The sequence below is a fragment of the Arabidopsis lyrata genome (genome assembly GCF_000004255.2).
Source record: "Arabidopsis lyrata subsp. lyrata unplaced genomic scaffold ARALYscaffold_5, whole genome shotgun sequence".
In the NCBI taxonomy this organism is placed as follows: domain Eukaryota; kingdom Viridiplantae; phylum Streptophyta; class Magnoliopsida; order Brassicales; family Brassicaceae; genus Arabidopsis; species Arabidopsis lyrata.
The window spans coordinates 19046690-19060355 of NW_003302551.1; the positions used below are offsets into that span (position 1 = coordinate 19046690).

Genomic DNA, 13666 nt, shown 5'->3' on the forward strand with positions numbered 1-13666 from the left:
CTTTAAAACCGTAAAAAAAAACCTCAAAATTTTAAAAGAAACTTTAAATATTAAACCTACAAAAAGATGCGAAAAACAAGTTGGATTTGTGGAATCGGCTAATGACCAAATGACTAGGTCATAAGGTAGGATCCAAAATCCGGCTAGTTTAAAACCGTAAGAAAAAAGCTTCGAAATTTTAAAACTTTTTTAAAAAAAATTAGAAACTTTAAATATTAAATCTACAAAACAATGCGAAAAACAAGTTGAATTTGTGGAATAACGACCAAGTGACTAATTCATAAGGTAGGATCCAAAATCCGATTAGTTTTCACATTATTTTATAAATTTAATATCTAAATTTCTTTTCAAAAAAAAGAAAAAAATCAAATCCGTTTTTCTAGTCTATTAATATCTAATTAAAAAAAAAGAGAGACTAAAAAAGAGTAGAAATTGACCTGATTAATGGAAAGCCCTTTTTCATGGGCTTGTTAGTTTCTTATGGGCTGAAAAATTTGTTCTTTTTATTGGTTTTTTCCTGATTGGTTTTTTCCTCCACCATCGTCGCCGGAAACTAGATCCTCTGACTTCTCCTCAGCCGTCTCTCTCTCGCCATGTAAAGGTAAACGAAGTAGAAATTGAAAAAGAGAATCGTAAAAGCAAAACGTGAATTGTTTTTCTTTTTTGCTTAGAATCTGCTTCACTGATCCTCGTTTCGATTTGCCACTCTCTTTTTTTTCCCTGAAACTTGTCCAAGAGATTTTAATTAAAAGTGTAATATAGTCATAAAATTTACAAAATAAAGAAAGGTTTGATATAGTCAATAGAGTGTCCAGATGGATTGCCAACGTAATATATAATATATAGTTTTGAGAAAGAGTGACTAGATGGGAGGCATGGATCATGACTTTCTCTATTTCTTTTTGTTCCCTCTCAATTTTCCAATATTGCGTATGACTTTTGGTTTTGGGATTTTATATATAAAAGGTTGCCTAGAATGGTATGATTACACCCAAATTACATCTCGATCTCTCTCTTACAACAAAGGTATCTTACATGTTCGTCTTTCTTCACCTTGTCCTGATTTTGCGTCCTTATATCTCTCTTTTGATGCGTTTTTGATTGCAAGGAGTTGTTCTGTTCTCTTTTCTTTTTTCAGAGGGAAGACCATATTCATGAGCATGAACACATGGTTCAGATTTGTGGAGAAGTTTCATCAGGAGAAACAAGCTTGGTGGGCATCAAGAAGACATGTGGAGAAGCGCCTTGCGGATTCTCAGATGCCAAGACCAGTTCAATAGAAGCTCAAGAACGTGCAGCATCAATGAGAAAGCTATTAATAGCTGTTGTTCTCTGTGCCATTTTCATAGTTGTAGAAGTCGTTGGAGGAATCAAGGCCAATAGTCTCGCCATTCTCACTGATGCAGCTCATCTGTTATCTGATGTTGCAGCCTTTGCCATATCTTTGTTCTCGCTCTGGGCTTCGGGATGGAAGGCAAACCCGCAGCAATCTTATGGGTTTTTCAGAATAGAGATTCTTGGTGCTCTTGTCTCCATTCAAATGATTTGGCTTCTTGCTGGTATCTTGGTTTATGAAGCCATTGTTAGACTTAACAACGGTAGTGGCGAAGTTGAGGGATCTCTTATGTTTGCTGTCTCTGCAGTTGGCTTACTTGTGAACATTGCAATGGCTATTCTGTTAGGTCATGACCATGGTCATGGTGGTCATAGTCATAGTCATGACCATGGTCACGGTCATAGTCATGATCATGACCATGGAATTGCCGCAACCGAGCATCATCATGGCCAGAGGCATGATGAATCACATCTATCCGAGGTCTTAATCGAGCAAAAGAAGCAGCGGAATGTAAATATTCAAGGGGCTTATCTTCACGTGCTGGGAGATTCGATACAGAGCGTAGGAGTGATGATAGGAGGAGCAATCATATGGTATAAACCGGAGTGGAAGATCCTTGATTTGATATGCACATTGGTTTTCTCTGTGATTGTGTTGGGGACGACAATTGAGATGCTCAGGAACATTCTAGAGGTTTTAATGGAGTCAACACCACGAGAGATCGACGCGACAATGCTTGAAAAGGGAGTGTGTGAGATAGAAGAAGTGGTGGCTGTTCATGAGCTTCACATTTGGGCAATTACCGTTGGCAAACTTTTGTTGGCATGTCATGTTAAAATCAGACCTGAGGCAGAGGCAGATATGGTTTTGGACAAGATTATTGATTACATCAAGAGGGAACACAACATAAGTCATGTGACTATTCAGATCGAGCGCCAATGAAGCGACGTGACAAAGTGTTTTTTGCATTATCATCTACTTTGTTTGACCATTTTGTTAATATGGTTCAATGTTTGTCTTGTGTACAAAAGTGTTTTTTCCCCAACGTATGTATCATATCCTATATAAATTTGTTGTTGTTTGTATCTGCCATTTCCAATTCTTTAATACCCAAACTATTTAAGGGTCTACATGCTTCTCTTCAATTTTAATTTTAAACACGTTACGTTCAAGAAGAAGAACAATGCCCTGTTTTGTTTGATTCTCAGTTTCTCACGTACATCACCAATTTGCCCACAGGGCTTCTACTTGGGCCTGACTTGTTCTTGCATACGTTATCAGCCCAAAGTTAAGCAATCCTGGTTTGTTTACCGAATTAAACCAATGATATTTAGAAAACCGGATAAAATAGAACCAACACTAGCACTGGTTGGTCTAATGCTTTTTAGTTTTTACGGCTTCTCTTCTCCTCTCCGATGCCTTTGTCGAATTAGAAGTCTGGGACTTTCCCCTCTCTGCCTTTCTCTGGGTATTTTGCATCTCTTCATTTCTTCGCTTGTAATGCCATAGAAATCAGCTACTAAGTACTCCCATCTCCCAACTCTCACTCTCTCTCTTCTCACTGGACGCATTCACTGAAATCTCTTAATTTTGGGGTAGGTGCTGATTTCTACTGCTTCTAATAATTATTATTCTCCTTTGTGGGTTCTTAGCTTCATTTGTGGATTCCAATTTGCGTAGTTACAAATTCATGTTTGAATTATCCTATTTAGATTCCCGATGGCATCCAGTTACTCCATTTTTACCTTACTGTCAAAATTTCCTCTGTTTATAGATCCTGCCCAGTGGGAACTGTTTGCTATTTATGTATCCATGATGTTTTAATAGAAAGCTTTGAGATTTGTCTACTTAATAATATATTACCTCTTCTTTCGTGCAGAGGAGATGGATCGTGTTAGCAGTCTACCAAACGAGCTTCTTTGTCATATATTGTCCTTCCTTACCACAAAGGAGGCTGCTTTGACTTCTCTTCTCTCCAAGAGGTGGCGCAATCTCCTTGCATTTGTCCCTTATCTCTACATTGATGACTCTGTCTTTCTCCATCCTGAAGAGGGTAAGCGGGATAGGCCCGAAATTATACAGAGCTTCATGGATTTTGTGGATAGAATTTTGGCTTTGCAGGGTGATTCTCCCATTAAGAAATGCTCCATCAAGTGTTTAACTGAGGTTGTTTCAGTTCGTGTAGATGGTTGGATAAGTAATGTGTTGGCGCGTGGTGTTTTGGACCTTGATCTATTAATCATTTTGGATTCAGAGGGAGATGATCATTATCTGCTGCCTCCAAAATGTTTCCAGAGCAGCACATTAGTTAGCCTGAAGTTAGACGGTGGAATTGATATTGGTTGGGTGGCTGGAAGCATTTTCTTACCGATGCTTAAAACTCTCACTATTAACTCAGCTCGGATTGATAACTTTGAGATTCTTCTTCATGCTTTGCCTGCGCTTGAGGAATTATCCCTGTTTGATGTAATCTCGAATGATCAGGGTGTGAACATATCAAGTGCAAGCCTCAAGACCCTCACAATATATGACATTTATTGTTCTAGCACTTTATCATTTGATACACCGAGTCTCATTTACTTTAAGTACACTGGTTTTGTTGCGAAGGACTACCCAGTAGTTAATATGAAAAACTTATTTGATGCTCGAATCATCTTGTTACTACATATCCAGCGAGCTAGAGAACCAGATGAATATCATTGGTTCGACCAAGACGTTGCTCTCAGATATAGCAATGTGTGGAAACTCTTTCTTGGCTTACAAAATGTTACAAATCTTTACTTGTCTCCTGGTACTCTCGAGGTTAGTTTTCTATTTTTTTTACTCTCTCTTGGAATATTTTTATTCAACTAGTATCGAGGAAATAAAAGAAGGTAAACATGACTTCGTCTCAACTTCTGGAGCACAACTGGTCTAGTTTTGAAACATGTAATTGCAAATTATTTAGTTGCTTTCAGGTGCTTTCGCGATGTTGTGAATCGATGCCGGTGTTCAAAAACCTCAAATCATTAGCTATTAAGAGTAACAAGGAACGAGGTTGGCAGGCAATGCCGGTTCTTCTAAGGAACTGTCCACATTTAGAAACTCTAGTCATTAAGGTATATAAACAACTCATTTTCCAAACTTTGTACAAAGATAGAGTTCATACTTTGAATCTCTTATTGTCTTCTTTATGCTTTCAGGGTCTCTTGCACCATGTCACAGATAAATGCGGGGATGCTTGTGACTGCATTTCTAGGGAGGACAAAGGTCGTTCGCTGACATCTTGTCCAGTAAAAATGTTAGAGATTCGAGGGTTTAGAGGAACAATGAAAGAGATGACAATGATAAAGCATTTCTTGGTCTATTTTCCGTGTCTGAAGGAGATGAACATCTATGTTGAAGAGAATGATCCTACAGAGCTCAGAGTCCCTGAAGTGTCTAAATGTATCATGCAGATGATGGAAGAATACAACAAGTTATCGAGTTGCAACGTCGAACTCCTTTGAGCAAAACTTTAAGGAAGTGGCCAGGGCCGTGCCAAGAGTTTTGGTGGCCTAAGGCAAAAAAAAAAACGTTTAATACATTTTTGTATTAAAATGTGTTATAATTTATAACTAAATTTAAACATTTTATTTTTTAATAAAATAGATATAATTAAAAATATTTTTTTAATCTATGAATATAACATTTTGTACCATTTACTATGAGTGTATAATTTTACACTATTTTCATAATCTATTTTTTAATTAATATGATTTTTATAGATAAAAATAATAAAATTCAAAATATTATATTCTTATTAATAAAGAGGAATATCAATGTTTTTAATATATTAAACAAAAATTCAAAATTTTTAAGAAAAATAGCATTAAAAATATATATTCTATTAACGTATCAATTATTATTTAAAATTTGGGGGCCCCAAAATTTTACTTAATATTGAGGGGCCTAAAACATTTGCCTTTTTTTCTCCTCATAGACACGGCCCTGGAAGTGGACTGCAAAAAACAAAACTTGCTCAAAGTTTTGCAAAAAGGTCCCATGGAAATTCATTCCGGTTTATTTGTTTAATTGGCTTGAAAACCGTTTCAGCCCAAACCAAACCAATTGCAAAACTATTGAACTTTCTTCTTTTTTTTTTTCCGAATTTTTCTAGTAATCTACTATCGATGGCTTACATCATTTGATACTTTCGCCACGATTTGCTGAGTTGTTCTTTGTTGACGTCTTTACTTCTTGACGTGGCTAATAAGCTAATATACCTAATCATCTTAAGGTCAATATAGAAAGACTTAACAGATTTTTTTTTTTTTTTTGTCGTCTAGATTTATTATTAATTGCAAATTATGAGAACTGTTACATAGACGATTCTACAACTGACAATTCCTTCCGACCCTTACTAGATTCACGACAGACTACACTTCCTTCTTCGTAATCTTGATGAATACCTTCAATGATCCACGACCTGGCGACACTTCCTTCTCTGCGTAGAATCCTGGCGAACGGCTATAATTGTACATCGCTGGAGATCTCTTGCACACTTGCCTCCATTAATCTGCAAATTTGTTAATAAATCGCAATACCTGGGACTCGAACCCCAGACCTTTTGGTGTAGAAGCATTAATCAACCCTTGGTCAACCAATGGGCCAAGGGGGCTTCCACAAGACTTAACAGATTTAATAGCAAAAAAAAATATAATATATATATATATATATATATATTATGTAACTTTTTTCCGAAACATCACATTTATGTTTGTTTCCATACCTCTAATTCTATGGCTCTATGCGTAAATGTGCTTTTAATTTGAAGACCCCTGATGTGAAGATCTTGCGGGTACAAAAATACAAGTACGATATCAAAAATGGCATTTCTCATCTTGATGCATTTGGCCAAAACCCAAAGTCAAAATTTCCATTACACAAAAAAAAAACAAGAAACAAAGTTGTTGATTTAGCAAACTGAGAATCGTTCTTACAAATCTGATGGAACTTTAACAAACTGTGTTACATCTGATACCAAACTATGATCCACAGGCTTCAAACCTTTTCTCAACCAACGTTTCAACAAGGCCAACTCTAATCTCCTCACCTGCAAATAAGTGAAATAACTCAATTCAGCTAATACTATACAACGTTTTTCGTTTTTGAAAAGCTAAAAGTGAGATGCAGAAAACCAAAGTGTACTATAAAGGAAGAGGAGAAAAAACCAACCTGTCTAACAATGAAAGGCTCCTCAGCTCGACTCAAAGGCTCGGTTAATACTGTTAGAAATCCGTTTCTGTTCCCGTAAACGATATCTGTGAAAGGTCGATCACCCACCTGCCCCACAAACACTTAAACACATAAACATCTTATCGACCAAAAATCAAGTTACCAGTTTCATCCCCAACATTCATCATAAAATTACCATGATAAGCTCCGAAGACGCGCAGCCAAAGTGTTTCTCGACCTCTTCAGCAGTTCCTGCAGGCTTCTTCACTCCTAAAATCATGAATCAAAAACAGTCCTTATCAGTTATCAGTTACAATGCTAAAAAACTAAGAGAAGAATCACAGTAGATCAAGTCACTTACTATGCCTCAACACTCTAATTCCTATCTCAGCCTCCAATGCTTTAGCTTTCGAATCATCATGATCATATTCCGTAAGCCCTGATATTTCACCAGACCCGAAAGTAAAAAAAAAAAAAGTCAGCATCTTCATCACCCAGAAACTACAACCACAAGGTCCACAACCAAACAAACAAAAAACCCCAAACTTTATCCAAATTTTACCAGCGGAATTGCTAAACACGGCGATGTCATGGCCAAACACGGCTTTACACCGCTCAATAGAAGGCCGGAGTGGTGGCCAAATCGCTAGAGAATAAGGAGCCGTAAGAGTATTATCTTTGTCAAACACTACACCTTTGAAACCCTTTCTCTTCAGCTCTCCCCAATCAATGTATCTTAAATCTTTCACAGAAACATGCGGAAGAACCAATTGACGATCTTTAACAACAACAGAGACCGAAGAAACGATACCCTCAACATTGATTCGTTGCCCAAGAGCCGCTTTCAGATCTGCCCACCACATGTTCGACGAAATCGCCAACCCCTTGTTGTTGTCTTCTACTCTCGGCAACACCAATTCGCGTGGCTCTCCGTCGAATTGTTCAGGGATCCGGTTAGAAAATCCTGGGTCTTCGGTCGGAGAGCTGAATTGGTAAAGAAGAAACGAATCTTCAAACGTGGGTAGACGCAGATTCTGCTTTTGGCTTCGATGGGTTGTTGTCGTTTGCAGAGAAGACGAAGGAGGAGGAGAGCAAATGGGTTTGGTGGAGCAGGAGATGAGATTAGGGTTTCGTTTGTGACGGGGAGGGGAAAGAAGGAAACTTTTGGGGATTGGGTAGTAGAAGCTAGTGGAGGCAGCCATCGATGTGGTCTGCGTCTCAGCCTTCTTTATAATACTATTGTTATTTTACTTTTATTTGACCCTTAAAATTAGTTGTAAGTTGTGTTTATCGAGAATTTCCAGATTTCTTGGAGTTGTTTTAGAAAACGAAAGAGATGACTCTTTTTCTTCCACACGCTTTGATTTCCAAAAATATAAACGGACAGTAGTCAATGCTAATTAACCTTAACAAGACACAACTATTCTACACTCCTTGTCCAAATGAACAAAACTTGTCCAAATGAATTTCAAGATTGAGAAGTCAAATTGTATGTTTTGCTCATGTGTTCCTCTTGTCTTAAACAGACCCTTGATATGCTCTTCAAAGAAGCATTTTTAAAACAGTTTCTAATGTAAAGTTAGTACTCATGGACTTGCGATAAATAACCACACTGGCCAAGCAAATCTATTAGAAACATGTTTCTCTTCTAAATCCAGTAAATAGAAGACAAGCATTTGTGGCATAATATAAGCTCAAGTTTATATCTGTTCCCATCAACAAAACCATGATAGCCAAACAACCAACAAACATAACAAACTCAAATCCAAACCCAAAGAAATTTGTGGCAAACCTGTATAAATCCATTCCTGAAATCAATCTTAAGACAAAGTAGAAGTGATGAAGAACAGTTACCAAATGTGTGGCATAATAAAAGCTGATGTCATCAACAAAAACATGATAGCCAACAACCAACAAACATCACAAACTCAAATCCAAACCGACAACCTATATAATTCCATTGCAGAAACCAATCTTGGTCATCAGTTATTCTTTCACTACATATTCATCAAAATCACCTTAGCTTAGAATAGCAGACGAACAAGGTCGCTGCAACCAAACCAGCAGCTCCAACTGATCCAGCAGCAACCACTGGCCACTGAAACTCTGCTTCCATGGAACCTTTTTGGTCACTACCATTTGTGTCTCTGACTCCATTACTAGGCTTCATGGTTCTCTCATTCAACCCAAAAACAGTCTTATTACCTTCCTCAACCTTCTTCAGCAAATCTTCCTTCTCTAACTCCATCTCCTTCTCTCTTTTTTGAGTTACACTCAAAGCTTCCTCCGTCAGCTTCTTCTCAGACTTCCGTTTCGCCAATTCCTCTACATTCTTCACCAATTCCAGATTCAAAGCACCGACTGTCTTCTGCAATTCGTCAATCTCTCTCTGTTTCTCATCCGCTAGCTCCCTCATCTCCTCTTCTAATCTAAGTTTCTTACTCTTCTCCTCCATTTCCCTCACTTCCAAAACCCCAATCTTCCTTTCCAAATCTCTAACCCTCTTCTCAACCTCAGCTCTATCTTTCCTTAAACCCTCAGCTTCCTTCTCATACCCCTCCAGCTTCTCTCCTTTCTCCGCCAAGGCTTTCTTCAGCTCCGCCACTTCTTCCGCCGTCTTATCCACGCCGTTCAAAGAAGTGATCAGATCGTCCTGAAGATTCGACACCTCAGTTTCAAGCTCCACAGCTCTCGTAGAAACAGATTCCAAAGCCTTCTTCTCTTCCTCATATTCCTCGATCTCTTTCTCCATTTCTCCGAATCTCTGATTCATCTCCGCTTCTACACCTTTCATCTCTTCAATTTCTCCCGTAAGCCTCTCTAACCTCTCCTTCAATTCACGATTCTCCTTCGTAAGCTCCTGACTCTTGTTCTCCATCTCAGCAATCTTCCTTTCCAGTTCCGTCGTCTTTCCACCGCCTTGATCGTAGTCAGAGATCCCCTTTGCCGCACGATTTTCAACATCGCCGTGGATTACCACCTCATCCGCCATTTACGCTGCTGCTAGAGAAAATTCAACACAGAATTAAGACGCAGTAATATGAATAACTCAACAAAATGTAAAAAATTCAATATCCCGTAAAGTTTGATGCTTTAGTGCAGAATCAGTCACTCTGACTTTTTCCCAGCGACCAAACATGACATTTCCTTTATCGGAACAAACCTGGTATAACGAATAAAAAAGATATGAAGAGAATTCTCTTGAGGTTTACCTTCTGATTTTCCGGTGGAGGGATCGGCTAATCGGTTAAAGATTCGATTTTTAGGGTTTATAGGGAGTGACAACATATGGCGTTGAGAAATTGGGCGGTCCTGAATACCCACGTGGTTTTAAAGCAAATCCACTTGGCGAGCATCATTTTCAGTGATCTCTGCTATATGGGCCTTAAGGGCTATTGGAAGCTCCATCAGGCCCAACTCTGCCACAGTCGTTTGCAGAGTTATTAACTTATTATTATATATTCGTTTATTCTTTGTTTGATGAGTTCTATTTTTGGCTTCCTTGTTTCACGATTTTATATGTTTTTTTCTTTTTTGACAATCTTATTGGTAACTATAAATCTTATAAGATAAAGAAATAATTAATTATTTTCATTTTATCGAGATGTACTTTATCAATCTAATGGCTAGAGCACGGAAAGTTATATAATTTGAAATATCAAAGGAAAACATTGTGGAGATCTTTTTCATTTTCTCGTAATATTTTGGAATAAAAACACATTAAGATAAAGAAAGAAAAAAAAACTAAATCATAAACCCGAACTAAGCCACAATAAAAAGAAATAATATAAGGTGAAAATAAATGAAAAAACAGAGAGAATTCCAAATTGTTTTTTTTTTTCTTTTTTTTTCTGATTTTCAGAATTCAAATTGTTTGTTCAATCTTCAACCTCCAAACTTCATATCTTCTTTGTCACCACGCTCAAGGAATGCAGTAAGAAGTTTAATGGCATTGATCTGACATTGCAGAGCCAAAATGTAACTAGCTGTCTCTTCAAACAGTGCGTCGACACCAAGTGCTGTTCCTCCGGGAACTATTGTCTGAAGTGCCTCGATCTTCTCATCCACTCCTTCTTCTTCATCGTCTTCATCTTCTACGTCAGTCTCACTTACACTCGCCGTTGTATCGGACAGTCTCTGTCTGGTTCTGCGGTTGAAACCGGTGGAGGTTGTGTTCACGGCGGTAGATGGAGACGGAGAAGAGCGTTTGGTATGGGAAGTGGCTAGGGTTTTCTCCATTGACGGAGGGAGAGAGGATGTGTTGGAAGAAAAGGAGTAAAGAGATCTGTGTGTATTTATATGAGTGATGGGAATTACTAGTAGATTGAAGTAGGACCGGTTAAAACCATTCCGGTTCGTTTTACTTTGGTTTACTCTTGTTTTCCCCTAATCGATTGATTATGAGCTGAGTCTTAGTGTGTTTGGTTTATTATACTTTAGTTTAGTACTATGTTTTAGTTGTGGATTTTGGTTTTGTTTGATTCAGATTTAGGTCTGAGGTTTGGCTATAATTTTGGGAATTGGGTAATGCCGGTATGCCATCAAAGCTGGGTCCAGTTGTGATTTTTTATTTTTTATTTTGTTCTTGTGTGTTTCGAATTATGTGTTGGATTGTTTGTTTTGTTGGTTATTATTAGAGAGACTTTGGATCGTGATAGTCACGCGCTATGTTGTGTGGTCTAGTGGAGACGTCACTATACTCAAGTGGATCTCCCTGAGGTCCTGACAGATAGATAGATTGGATCTTTATTTGTCTTTAAAAAAATAAATCCATCAGAAAAGTTTAATACAGATTGAAAATGCGTGCCATTAACAAATTTGTAACATGCTTAGTTTAGTAATAATAGAATTGTCGACATGTGTTTTAACTTAATCCAGACTTTGACTTGTGGGTCTTTGTTTTTTGTATTCTTTTTGGATACAGTGATGATGGGTTTGAATCAATATTTCATCACCTTATAACTTATAGATAAACTACTTATTTTTTTATATCTTATAGTAACTTAATTATGCATATATACGACGAATGTAATACATGCTCTTTATCCAGATTTCAAACTAAAAATGAATGAAGATGTATGAGAGTTAGCTTGACCATTCTTATATAATCCATTGTATATATTTGCATCAAACGAATTTTAAAATTGTATATGAAGATATAAGATGATGTATGTACCTTAGAATGTGAGATTAAAAAAACAATCAATCATATTTTTCCCTTACTGATTTGATGATGTGTACTCTAATTAATACTATATCCGTTATCTTATTAGGTTACATACTTACATGACATTCCAAGTTTCAAACTTGAGCACAGCTTGACTTAATCCAGTTACTAATGAGTCAAAGTAAAGAGCTAATCCCACACGCTCATCAATCTCTCGCACGTGATAAGAAAGAAGGAGAGGAATCACCTGCGACAGGTGCATGGGAGACGAGGAGATGGGAGCCACAAAAGCTCCGCAAAAAAGGAAAAGAGAAAAGGAAAGCACATGTGCTCACATGAGTTTCTCCATCTATCTAAATTAGCTCCCATGTGCCTCTCTTTCTTACTTCCACACACACACACAATCTCTCTCTGTATAATAGGGAGAGAATGAATTAATAGAGAGAGAGAGAGATACAGTTGTAGCCTTGTAGTTGTAGGTAGTGAAGTGGTGGTGGTGGTACTATGATGATCTACTTAAACTAGTTGCAGTCGTTGCACAGAAGAAGATCCACATGATTTTCCATCTCGCATGGGAGCCACGTGACATCTTTTATGGAACCTACCTTTTCTTTTCCCAACTATTCTATCCCTAAATCTTTTGTCAACTCCCTTATTTTTCACTGTTTCCAAGAATTTCCAAGAAAGTAATCTTTCTGTTCCATAAAAATTGATGTTGTGGATTTTTTTCTTTTTTCACAAAAATTAATGTTTTATGTTAATATTATTATTATTATTATTATTTGTAACCAATAGAGAGAAGAAAGAAATACAATTAATATTATTAAACAAATAAAATAATAATAAAAAATAGAAAAGCTAATTTTTCTTAATTTATATGCAAAACTCACAACATCAAATTTCATTAAACAGAAAAGAGTATTTATTATAGAGAAATAATACAAAAAAAAGAAAGAGAAAGAGAAAAGTCGTCCTCATGTCGGCATTAATCTTTACACAATTCACTCGGGTTCATCATCCTCTCTTTTTTCAACACAAGACTATATTTTAACTAGGGCTGGGCATTCAGGTATGCGGGTCGGGTTCGGGTAAAACCCGATCGGGTACGGGTCTTTCGGATAGAGGAGTTTAGGACCCAATAGGGTAAATCTAAAATATCGGTTCGGTTTCGGTTCGGATCTAATCGGGTTCGGGTCGGTTCGGGTTTAGATTTTTAGAACCGCTAAATACCCAAAAAAATCGGGTACCCATCGGGTTCGGGTATTTTATACCCAAATACCCAAAATTTTACCAAATACCCGAATTTTATCTGAAATTTTATCCTAATATCCGAATTTTATCCGCATTTTTACTATAATATCCAAGTTTCACCCAAAAATTTATCCGAATAACCGGAATTTTGTCCAAATATTTAAAAAATTTACAAGCATCTCGCGTATAAATATATTTTATCTTAAATATTTAAATATAAGTGCATTTAATTTTTGGTAATTATTCTCGGATATTTAGATATAAATGTATTTAGCTCAAATATTACATATATAAAAAGTTTTATATGTATAAGTATATGTAATTTCGGGTAATCGGGTACCCGTTCGGGTATCGGGTTTGGATCGGGTTTTACCCTATACCCACGGGTACGACAATACAAGATCCAATAGGGTAAATAGCTAATACCCGTACCCGCCCCGAACCGGTTTTTTCGGGTCGGTTTCGGTTCGGGTACTCGGGTACGGTTTTTTTGCCCAGGCCTAATTTTAACTACTTATTTTGTTGTTGTTCTTGTTCTATGGATATACTTAGTAATACCACTTCGTATTTACTAACTAATTATACTAGTTACTTAAGAAGTTCCTTCCCACATCATCATAAATCTAAAGAATTATAATTATATTACTCCCTCTGTTCCTAGATATTTGATGTTCTAAAGATTTAATTTGTTTCACAAAGTTTAATTTTTGAGGTTT

General features: G+C 37.0%; 5 protein-coding genes across 11 annotated transcripts; 2 read left to right on the plus strand and 3 right to left on the minus strand.

Moving 5' to 3' along the window:
* The first annotated feature begins 533 nt into the window (after nt 1–533).
* LOC9312549 (metal tolerance protein A2) lies at nt 534–2466 on the plus strand. Of its 2 annotated transcripts, XM_021024894.1 has the most exons (3): nt 534–601; nt 967–1026; nt 1139–2466. In XM_021024894.1, the coding sequence occupies exons 2-3, from the start codon at nt 982–984 to the stop codon at nt 2276–2278; spliced, it is 1185 nt and encodes a 394-aa protein (XP_020880553.1). In that variant the 5' UTR covers nt 534–601; nt 967–981; the 3' UTR covers nt 2279–2466. The 2 variants fall into 2 exon arrangements, with proteins under 2 accessions (XP_020880553.1, XP_020880552.1); XM_021024893.1 differs by lacking the exon at nt 534–601 and having other exon boundaries at nt 627–1037.
* A 255-nt stretch (nt 2467–2721) lies between these two features.
* On the plus strand, nt 2722–4930 carry LOC110228215 (putative F-box protein At3g58820). 3 transcript variants are annotated; one of them, XM_021024888.1, is made up of 5 exons: nt 2722–2931; nt 3216–3389; nt 3513–4138; nt 4294–4434; nt 4519–4930. In XM_021024888.1, the coding sequence occupies exons 2-5, from the start codon at nt 3221–3223 to the stop codon at nt 4822–4824; spliced, it is 1242 nt and encodes a 413-aa protein (XP_020880547.1). In that variant the 5' UTR covers nt 2722–2931; nt 3216–3220; the 3' UTR covers nt 4825–4930. The 3 variants fall into 3 exon arrangements, with proteins under 3 accessions (XP_020880547.1, XP_020880548.1, XP_020880546.1); XM_021024889.1 differs by having other exon boundaries at nt 3522–4138; XM_021024887.1 differs by having other exon boundaries at nt 2723–2931; nt 3216–4138; nt 4519–4929.
* Nucleotides 4931–6175: 1245 nt separating this feature from the next.
* On the minus strand, nt 6176–7942 carry LOC9312550. Its single transcript, XM_002878196.2, has 5 exons — nt 7095–7942; nt 6894–6971; nt 6729–6802; nt 6533–6640; nt 6176–6410 (listed from the first exon to the last, which is right to left on the minus strand). The coding sequence occupies exons 1-5, from the start codon at nt 7732–7734 to the stop codon at nt 6294–6296; spliced, it is 1017 nt and encodes a 338-aa protein (XP_002878242.1). The 5' UTR covers nt 7735–7942; the 3' UTR covers nt 6176–6293.
* A 269-nt stretch (nt 7943–8211) lies between these two features.
* Nucleotides 8212–9851, minus strand: LOC9314311 (peroxisomal and mitochondrial division factor 1). 4 transcript variants are annotated; one of them, XM_021024915.1, is made up of 2 exons: nt 9745–9851; nt 8212–9532 (listed from the first exon to the last, which is right to left on the minus strand). In XM_021024915.1, the coding sequence occupies exon 2, from the start codon at nt 9522–9524 to the stop codon at nt 8547–8549; it is 978 nt and encodes a 325-aa protein (XP_020880574.1). In that variant the 5' UTR covers nt 9525–9532; nt 9745–9851; the 3' UTR covers nt 8212–8546. The 4 variants fall into 4 exon arrangements, with proteins under 4 accessions (XP_020880574.1, XP_020880575.1, XP_020880576.1 ...); XM_021024916.1 differs by having other exon boundaries at nt 8212–9535; nt 9745–9844; XM_021024917.1 differs by lacking the exon at nt 9745–9851 and adding an exon at nt 9696–9720.
* Nucleotides 9852–10171: 320 nt separating this feature from the next.
* LOC9314312 (transcription factor PAR2) lies at nt 10172–11295 on the minus strand. Its single transcript, XM_021024955.1, has one exon. The coding sequence runs from the start codon at nt 10769–10771 to the stop codon at nt 10418–10420; it is 354 nt and encodes a 117-aa protein (XP_020880614.1). The 5' UTR covers nt 10772–11295; the 3' UTR covers nt 10172–10417.
* Between the last annotated feature and the right edge of the window lie 2371 nt (nt 11296–13666).